This window comes from Coffea eugenioides, unplaced genomic scaffold (assembly GCF_003713205.1).
Source record: "Coffea eugenioides isolate CCC68of unplaced genomic scaffold, Ceug_1.0 ScVebR1_23;HRSCAF=104, whole genome shotgun sequence".
Lineage (NCBI taxonomy): Eukaryota > Viridiplantae > Streptophyta > Magnoliopsida > Gentianales > Rubiaceae > Coffea > Coffea eugenioides.
This window is the reverse complement of record NW_020862884.1, coordinates 534,876-544,276: the sequence shown is the minus strand read 5'-3', so window position 1 is coordinate 544,276 and position 9,401 is coordinate 534,876. Positions and strand designations below refer to the sequence as shown.

At 36.8% G+C, this 9,401-nt stretch overlaps 1 protein-coding gene across 2 annotated transcripts; it reads right to left on the bottom strand.

Annotated features, from left to right (window-relative positions):
- Positions 1–5,512: 5,512 nt before the first annotated feature.
- On the bottom strand, positions 5,513–8,054 carry LOC113756589 (WAT1-related protein At2g39510-like). Of its 2 annotated transcripts, XM_027300223.1 has the most exons (7): positions 7,812–8,054; positions 7,663–7,725; positions 7,452–7,568; positions 7,075–7,312; positions 6,271–6,432; positions 6,023–6,174; positions 5,513–5,931 (listed from the first exon to the last, which is right to left on the bottom strand). In XM_027300223.1, the coding sequence occupies exons 1-7, from the start codon at positions 7,991–7,993 to the stop codon at positions 5,718–5,720; spliced, it is 1,128 nt and encodes a 375-aa protein (XP_027156024.1). In that variant the 5' UTR covers positions 7,994–8,054; the 3' UTR covers positions 5,513–5,717. The 2 variants fall into 2 exon arrangements, with proteins under 2 accessions (XP_027156024.1, XP_027156025.1); XM_027300224.1 differs by lacking the exon at positions 6,271–6,432.
- Positions 8,055–9,401: the final 1,347 nt, after the last annotated feature.

Sequence of the window (9,401 nt, the reverse complement as noted above, 5' to 3'; positions counted from 1 at the left end):
CCAATCATCAACCAAGCCAAATATTACATTTTTGTTGCAAGATCAAATAAGAAAAATCTGGTTCGGTGACTGCTGGCAAAACAAAGTGCAGCAGTGGTTTTCATAACAGCAAAACAAAGGTGCAGCCAAATATTTTTATGCCCTTGAAAAACTAGAATCTGATCATGATGAAACAATCATCCGCCAACTGATAAACTTTGATGCTATAAATGCGAGACATGAAAGCATGAAGAACAGAAATGTGGACATACATGTATCGGGAAAAATGAGAGACATATCAGCGAATTCAAATGTGAATGAGCAGCTTTTGCCGTAGGCACTTTGGACCTGAGTCTCATTCATCCAATACAGATAACACTACTTTCATCAAAACAGATCAGCTTGTCTCAAATTAATGCTTGAATGGTTTTGTGCTAACATGACTTGAGAAAACAACGGAACCGCAGGTTCCTTTCAAATTTTCTGGTTAAACTTTTGCAAGCCAAGAAAAAATCATTTTTTGACATTATAAACTTGTTCAAAGCTGAAACATTAGCCGAACACAGATGCACATATAGAGCAAGGATCAACCAATCATGCTCACAAATTTCAGCAAATGCATACAATTGCCGAACCATGACAATAAACCAGATTCGTTCAACAAGATTTCCACCCATTTTATTATCAAACATGCGTATCCAAAGAATCAAACTCCAAGCAGACAGCCAAAACTTACCATTTACTTCGTTTAACATTGAAACCCAAACACAAACAACAAGAAACAAAGAAGCAACAGCCAAAGAAACATCAAAACAGACCTGTCTGCAATTTTAAGCCATTTTTCTGGGTTTGCCTATTCAAATTCGCAAAGACTGATTGTAAACATTGAGCAGAAACTCATGGATTCATCGGGTGACTACTATAAAAAAACTCTAAACCCTTGTTCTTGATCATACCCATCTTATAGACTCCTACTGAAACATATCTTAGCAAATGAGCAACATGGCAGAATCACAGAATCAGCGAGAGCTTGAACTAGTAGCAAACATCAGAAAAATGACATCCGATGGCTTCATCTTTTGTGAAAACATGTTAAAATCCACAAAATAAGAAAACATCTTTACCTGAAAATGTTAGCACGTTTGATTGACCTTGAAGTCTGCCCAGATACGCATAAGGGTTCCAAGAAAACACGCTCGGACATTTTTGTTGCAGAAATGGCTGATTTGTCGAGCGATCCTCCTCCTCCCGTTCTCAGCTTCGAAGTCTTTCTCAAAATTTTTGCAGATTTCCTTTGCTTTTTCTCAGATCCTCCCTTTCTCTCTTCTTTTCTTTTCCGAGCCTGAAACTCCTTCATTTTTCTCAGCTTCCCGCTGTGTTTCTTTCTGCGTCGTCACCCATTTGTTCCCTTTTCTCTGTTTCTGGCTTTTTCGTCTCCGGTCCTCTGCTTTCCTTTCCTCTCCAGCCGCCAGAGCCTAAAACCCTCTTTAGCCTTCACCCTCCTTGTTTGTGGTCTCAGCCCGTTCACTCTATTCTCTCCCCTCTCTCGGATCCCAACTCTGTCCAAAAACCCTAGCCGTCCCTCGAAGCTCCCTTCCGAGAACCCTAGCCGCCGTTTCTTCCCTCTTTGCCCTCCTGATGAAAAACCCTCAGCCCCTTTTTTAGATTTTTTCTCCCCGTTTCTCTTAGCTCTCACGTAGCTTGCTTTTTCTTCTCCCTTGTTCCAGCCGCGCCATTCATTTCCCAATCCTTTTCTTTTTTGATTTTTCTTTTTCTAAAAATTCCTTAAGCCACCAAGTGTTTAGACACCTAATCCCTTAGGTGTTGTGTTGTCCAAAATACAAAGGGACACTTGTCCCAATGCATGCCCCCCACTTGCCATTTTTATTGTTTTTTCCTTTTTCTTTTTTTCTTCTTTTTCTTTTAAAATTTAGTATGAAGGCAAAATAAAATAAAATAAAGTAAAATAAACCTAAAATTGAAACAAATAAAGCTAAAATTAAATTAATTAATTAAATAAAGTTTAAAATCAAAAATTTGGTGTCTACACTTGGTATGGTGTAGAAGACGCCACAATCTAGTGTGATTCTAGATTGATAAGTCAACTTGAAGATCCTAGGGAATTAATCTAAGAACTTCAAGAAAAGCTCACAAGAAGCCAATGAGAGAACTCTCAAGTTTTGTATTAAACGAAATCTGTCCCCAATTACCAATAATTGCCCTACTTATAATAATACTACTAGATGGCCGAAAATCCACAAAGGGCTAGGCCCGTGCTCCTAGCTAAGGTCGGCCAAATGGGCTTCCAAAGAGCCTTCTACTCGGTCCAAGGCTCAACATGAGCTTTATTGTTCTAAACTAATACTACCAACGAAATATGAAAAAAACTCTAATAACTATATGATTGATCACGATACTCCAAGAGGTGTCGTGGCCTTCAAGCAAGGCCCTCTTCATCGTCCAAGGCCTCCACCAAGGTGATTTGTCTTTCATCCTCACATGCAAGGCCTTCTATGGTCCGCGGCCTCCCAACTTGGGCTTGGATAGCCTGGACTAGGAGTTGGAGCGCTTCCTTCATTCCCTTGGCACGCGCTCGTGTGACAGGGCCGAGAGGGACCTTCACTTGTTCGATTTGCACGGTTTGCTCGCTATCCTCCTTCGCATCATTAACATTAGAGAGCATACATCTAACCTACTCAGTGATGGATCTATTCACCCTCTCTGCTATTCAATTCTCTTGAAGAGTTTTTCATATTGTCTTCTCTAGTCTAATCCCATGGGACTTGCAGTAACTTTCAAATGATCTCCTGTACTCACCATCATTGTCAGTACGAGCACATTTTAGCTACTTGCCAATCTCTCTGTTAACTTTGCTATGAAAGTCTTCAAACACCTCCAAAACTTGATCTTTAGATTTCAAAGCAAAACACTAAACTTTTCTAACAAAGTCATCAATAAAAGTTACAAAGTAAACAACACCATCAATAAACTTATCTTTCATATAGCAAACATCAGTGTGCACTAACTCTAATGGATTCAATTTTCTAGATGGAGAAATATTTTGAAATGCAACTTTGTATTGTTTCTCATAAATGCAGTTAACACAAGATTTAAGTGCATTACCTCTAAAGTCAAGTAGGAACTGCTTGCGAACAAATGTCTAAAGGGAGGAATCATGAACTGCATTCACATCTTCCTTCCCCAATTTGGCTTGCATCAAGTAAAGGGTACTCTACTTCTTTCCTCTGGCAATAATAAGATTCCCTTTACTGTGCTTCCATTTGCCTTCACCTTGCAAGTTTTGATAACCCTTATCATCAAGCATTCCTGTGGAAACAAGATTATGACGAATAATAAGAACATGTTGAGCATTTCTCAAGTCTAGCTGGCACCTAATATATGTGTCCAAATATATGTGTCTCATGCCAACAATTTTGCATGAGACATCATTTTCCATCCTAACATAGTTAGAGTCTCCTTCAGTGTAGGTTGAAAAGAGATGCCTATGAGGGGTAACATGGTAGAATGCACCCAAGTCAACTACTCAATCACTGACATGATAGGTAATTCACATAACCATCATCAAGAACATGAACATGTCATCATGGACTGTCACAACTACTATAGTCTCCTTTTCGTCTCATTGTTCTCGTTTCAAGATTCCGCACTCCTTCATGTAATGCCCCCTTCTTTTTGCAATAGTAGCATGCATCATTTTTCTACGACTCAGACTTACCTCTAGATTTGTCATTCTTGTTATGGAGTCCTCCACTTTTGCTTCTCCCCCTTTCTTCTTTCTTTTCTGTCACGAGGGTCTAGGATTCATTTACAACTTTTTGTTCATTCCTCCTAAACTCTTCATTCATTACAATCTCTTTTGTTATATCCATGGTCAACACATGATTTGAAATTGAATTACTAACAAAATCCATCATTGTCTCCCAATTATCTAACAGCGAACTGAACAACAACAAAGCCTACACCTCATCATCCAACTTCAAATTCAACATAGCTGCTTGATTTATCAAGCCCTGAAAATTACTCAAGTATTCAATCATATCTACACCATCTTTATATCTCATACGAGTAATTTGCTTCGGACAAAAGGCCTTATTTAAACCAGTTTACCTTTCTTACATACTTTCTAGCTTTCTTCACATTACATACTTTCTAACTTTTTTCACAGTACATCACCTATAGTTTCATCAGCAAAGTGTTGGAAAATACTCTAACCAATCTACTTTTTAAATTTTCAGTAGTTTTTTTGTGCATAACAACCTATTTTTCATAACTCATATCACTTGGTCTACTATTATCCCATAAAACAAGTTCAAACAAATCTCTACAATACAAGTAATTTTTCATTCTAAACTTTCAAATCGAAAAATTAGTTACATTCAATTTTATCATACAATCACTATCTGAGTCATCTATTTTAACTAGCACAAATGAGCACTTGGAAAAAGGGTACCAGTGCGTGCACACAATATCAGAATTAATCCAGATTAAACTACACTTTTTTCAAGTACCAATTAAAATAGGAACAAACCAAAACACCAAGCAATGATATCAACAAAAATAATAAAATGCAGAAAAGTAAAAGGCACAAGATACCAAGATTTTTAACATGAAAAATCCAAATTGAGAAAAATCACGGAACCTAGTCCAGTTAAAATCTCAGAACATCCGAATTATACAAGTCTACTCAGAAGATTCGGATGACAACAACATCATTAACATCAATCAAGTGAAATTGCTATAAATTTATCTCCCAAAAACTATAATGGTCAAAAAAATGGGTTTGGAAGGAGTGTTACTGAGTAAAGAGGAATCTAAAATCGGGATGAGTAGATAGGTAGAGTTTGACGAGAGGATCGCATGGTTAAATTTTGGTTTCAATCAGGTTTCAAATCACCATCCAATCAACTTGGCCTTGTTTGGCAGGCAAGTTTTTTGCCAAGTTTGTCTGCTACAAGTTTTTTAAAAACTTTAACTACAGTAATCTCAAAAAGTTTTTCAAAATTTTTAAACTATATACTTCAAAATATTCAAAAATTTACACACTTCAAAATTTTTTTAAAAAACTTCTGTAGTAAATTACAGTAAAGTTTTAAATACATATCTAAAAAATTCACGTGCCAAATGGGACCCTAGTTTTGAAGCTACAAACTTCTCTTTCTCTCTCTAGCTTCTTTTTCTCCCAAACACTCTTTTTTCTCTCTCCTCATTTCACACAAGGTTGGCGGCTGAAGCTTTTAACTTATTTCACAGTTGAAACCATCAAGTCATGAGACTTGGAAATCATTTGGTCAATTTGACCTACTTAAATGTGTGGGCTTTGGGTTTGTGATTTGGCCCAACAAATGGGCTAAACACAAGCCCAATGTAATCGACTTATGGTTCCGGTGGTATATTCTACACCGCATATAACGGCGACAGGGATCGAAACTCACACAAATTTTTGTTTACCAAAAAAGAAAGAAAAGAAAAGAAAAAGCTAGCTCAAGCACGATAACAGTGATTTACGCTTGTGTACTAATGCTCCCTCTTCTTTTTGAAGCCAATACGAAAGTATTAACAAAGGACGGAATTGCAATTAAGTACAAGCTCCAAATCAGCTAGATTAAAAATATTGTAGAAGAATATTCCCCTTCGTTTGCTACACTTAATCCTTGTTCCAAATTCCCAGCATTAATTTATTCATCACTTGCCTAACTTTATTTATATTGCTCTGCATATCATACAGCATTGTCTCCTCCAGCAATATCTCCTTTGGTTGCATCATTTTTCTCATCATTTGAGGATTTTGTTGTGAGATTTTTGTCGGGTAATTGTTCATCAATGGGGTCTGTCTCATCAACATTGGTCGATTTAGATGGTGAAATTTGGTCCTTGCACTTGCCCCATATCACCAAGTATAGCCCTGTTACGATGCTAATGGCACCAAAAACCCTACAAGAAGCAAATATACGTGCGATTCCATTAGATAATGCACCTAAATTTTGCTTATTTGAAGACATAGGACGGGTTTCAAGTTGTCAACCTTCCGAAAGTTAATCGCTCAGCTAAAATGAATGTGCTCATGAAAGCCACAATAACCATGCTTAGAGGACTAAATGCAGTGACAAAAACAGGCCCTTTAGCCCTCATTATGATTCCAGAAATACAATAACCAACTCCTGAAGTGACCACTCCCTGAAATGCGTAACAAAGAAATTCAGTAAGAAGCATCAATTTTCAACTTAGACGAAATAAAGAATTATTGTAGATTAGAAAAAATAATCATCTTACAGAGTAAACATAAGACAAGAGGATAGTGTCAAAATGGATAGACCAGACGCTGGGATTGCCCCTTTCGGCAACTAAGGTTACTATAGTGCCCTGAAGAGCTCCTGCCGTGCATATCATACTCGTGAGTGAGAGGCAAGCAGGGTATGATTTCACTGTCATGGCCTAGACAAATTTAGTAGCAAAACCGTTAATCAATGTAAGATGTGGCAAGAACTTAAATCGATGGAGGCGGGAAGGAGTGGACAAGGCAGTCTTTATATCAAGGCTTCGTGAAATTGCGCTTTTTTTTAAGGGTAGACTCCAAATATTAAGGAAGAAGGGTGAAAGGAATGGCATGTTTCTTTTTCCAATGAAATTGGAAATGTTTTCATCAATGATTTTAAACTCAAACGATTAAGTCAGTCAGATGAATTTAGTTCAATCCAGTTCAAATTTTTTTCTTTTTTTATTCTTTTATTTATTACATAAATTGGATGACTCAATACTTGAGAGAGAGAGAGAATTTAGCATGAACTGGTTGAAGAATCCGATTTTTTATTGATTATCATCAATTCGACCAATTCTTGATTCAATTCGACTAATTCAATTGATTTTCTGAATTTATCAGTGAACTGGACCGAAGTCATGACCGGTGGTCAGTCCAGACCAATTTTCATCTCATGGAAAACAGACTCCGTTCAAAGTATTGTATAAAGGTATACATTGCTGGTCCCCAGCGAGACCTTAATATGAATTAATTTTCTCTCAACGGTACAATTCTTGTCTATTTATACGCGGACACCGTAAAATGCATCTTACTCTTACCTGAAGGATGTGAAAGCTAGCCCAACAAAAGCAACCTGCTGATATCATGAGAGCCCCTTTGATGGGATCCTGTGGGTTCGCAGCAGCTGGAGATTGGACGTTTGCATCGGCTCTGGTCCACGGCAAATTAATGGCGGGCCCTCTGACCAGGGTCATGATCATAGCTCCCCCAACAGTGATTATTGTTCCAGCAATTTTTATCTGGCTGTGTAGTCTTCTTGTGCTCACCTCCTCAAGCCTACAGTACAATAAGGATTGAAACAGTTGGTATGGTAGCAATGAATATAAATCTCGAATATATCTGAAACTGTATATTAGATGTAAGTTGATGGAAAGATATCCCTACAGATACACACAAAAAGATAATCCAGTGGAACCTTAAAATCCAAGCCAATAAAAAGGTCAGGGCGGGAAGCATGTTTGTCATGGAGACGGCAAATGTTGCTGTTGTGTATTTCATTGCTGCATAGTACAAGTTCTGGTCAATAACGGGCCTGTAGATCCAAAGTTTACCAGTTAGTTGGATTTGAAAACAAAATTATGATAGACAGGTGATAGTAGTACTACTTGATATATTAGCAAGCTTACTCCAACAATCCCAGTAATATTATCTTCCATAGAACAGAGATCGTCATTCTTGGCCTCACTTTCCTGTTGAATCTCATTATTGTTTTGGATGAAAGCCAAAAAATTATTATCAAGACAGGGAGTGAAGAGAAAGATTAAAGACTACGAACCTCTCTAAGACAACGGCAAAAGGAGCAAATACAGCTGCAGCAAAGAGGTTTCTATAAATAGCAAATGCATAGTGGCTCATTCCTTTGTTTAGAGCAGACTTGGAAATAATAGCGGAACCTGCATAGCCAAACTGCATGAATATGACTGCTAAGTATGGTTTTGCTTGCTTGAACAACTCCATTACCTAGTTCTACCACGAAATATCCTGTTTTTATCTGTTCTTTGTTCCTGTATTACTGATATTAAAAATGGACATATCAGAGGCAGTGATGAGTATTTGAATGGTTTTTCTCGCAATCATGCATATATATATATATGTATATATAGATATAGATGTGGATATAGATTCTTCTCACGAAGGAATATCCTTTTAAAGTTTAAACACGTCAAACCTACGGTCTCCACCGTATGCAACAACTTTGATGCAACAACGTTGATGCATTTACGCAAATGTTCAATTGAAGCAGGCTTTTTGGATTCCAGGACGGTACGTGCTCATATATAAAAGGTTGGCGCCAAAATAAAATTTATACTCCCTCCGTCCTACTTTGATAGTCCTGTTTTCCTTAAAATTTATACTCCTACATCCCACTTTGATAGTCCTGTTTTCCTTTTTCATCTGTCCCAAATTGTAGTCCACTTTCCAATTGAAGAATGTAGTTGTATTTTAATTTTCCTAAAATACCCTTATTCAATGTAAACTGTTGTTACTATAAACCTACCCCATTTAATGAGAGTTGATTCTTTTTTTACCATCAATTCAAGTTCCCATAAAGTTGTACTCTATTTAATGTGAGGGTATTTGAGGAAAATAGCAATCTAAATTTACTTTTCTAACAAAGTTAACTACTTTTTCTTAAACTATGTGAAAAAAGAAACAGGACTATCAAAGTGGGATGGAGGGAGTATATACTAAAAGTCTAAAACTTATAAAGTTAACTACTACGACATATACGCTTTTTTTTTTTTTTTGCACTGGCCTTATATTAGTACGTGAACTTTGTAAGTCATTGCCTAAAAAAAAAGAGTAAAACTTATATATACTGACGGTGCATACACTATCATCATTGGATCCATGACACATGTGCAAAAATTGAATTTTAAATTCAAATTTTGTATAGTTGTCATTCATCCAACGCTGACAATATATACAATGTCGGTTTAGAAAATATTAATTCAAAAAAAAAATTATAAGTCTTTAATTTAATATTTATGGCATGTTACTGGTTAATGATGGCAAGAGACTTGAACAGTCATAAAACCAAAATAATTTTTCCATTGAAGATAGATTTATGTGTGGCATTTTCAACATAAAAAAACTGGGATTACTGTTATGGACCTAGGATGTTGAAGAAAAAGGCACTCCACTAATAATACGTTTTTACAAATGTGGAGTCCAGGTCGGGCTGAGCTCTCATTGGAAAACAATACAATTGTTGTTGGCTAATGACCAAATTGTAATACTGAGCACTTTCCTGTTTTAGCTAGCGTACTGATTTTAGTTTCTATGATACAATTTTTTCATGTCATTTTGCGTGGATATGCGCTTAGGTAAAGTCCACCGGGAATGAACTTTAATTCGTGAAGTG

Excerpts from the sequence above, each read along its gene's own strand:
- LOC113756589 (XM_027300223.1), bottom strand. The coding sequence starts at position 7,993 with ATGGAGTTGTTCAAGCAAGCAAAACCATACTTAGCAGTCATATTCATG. Across the intron at positions 6,433-7,074 it reads CTAGCTTTCACATCCTTCAG|GCCATGACAGTGAAATCATA; the intron begins GTAAGAGTAAGA and ends AAATTTGTCTAG. Across the intron at positions 6,175-6,270 it reads TCTTGTCTTATGTTTACTCT|GGAGTGGTCACTTCAGGAGT; the intron begins GTAAGATGATTA and ends TACGCATTTCAG.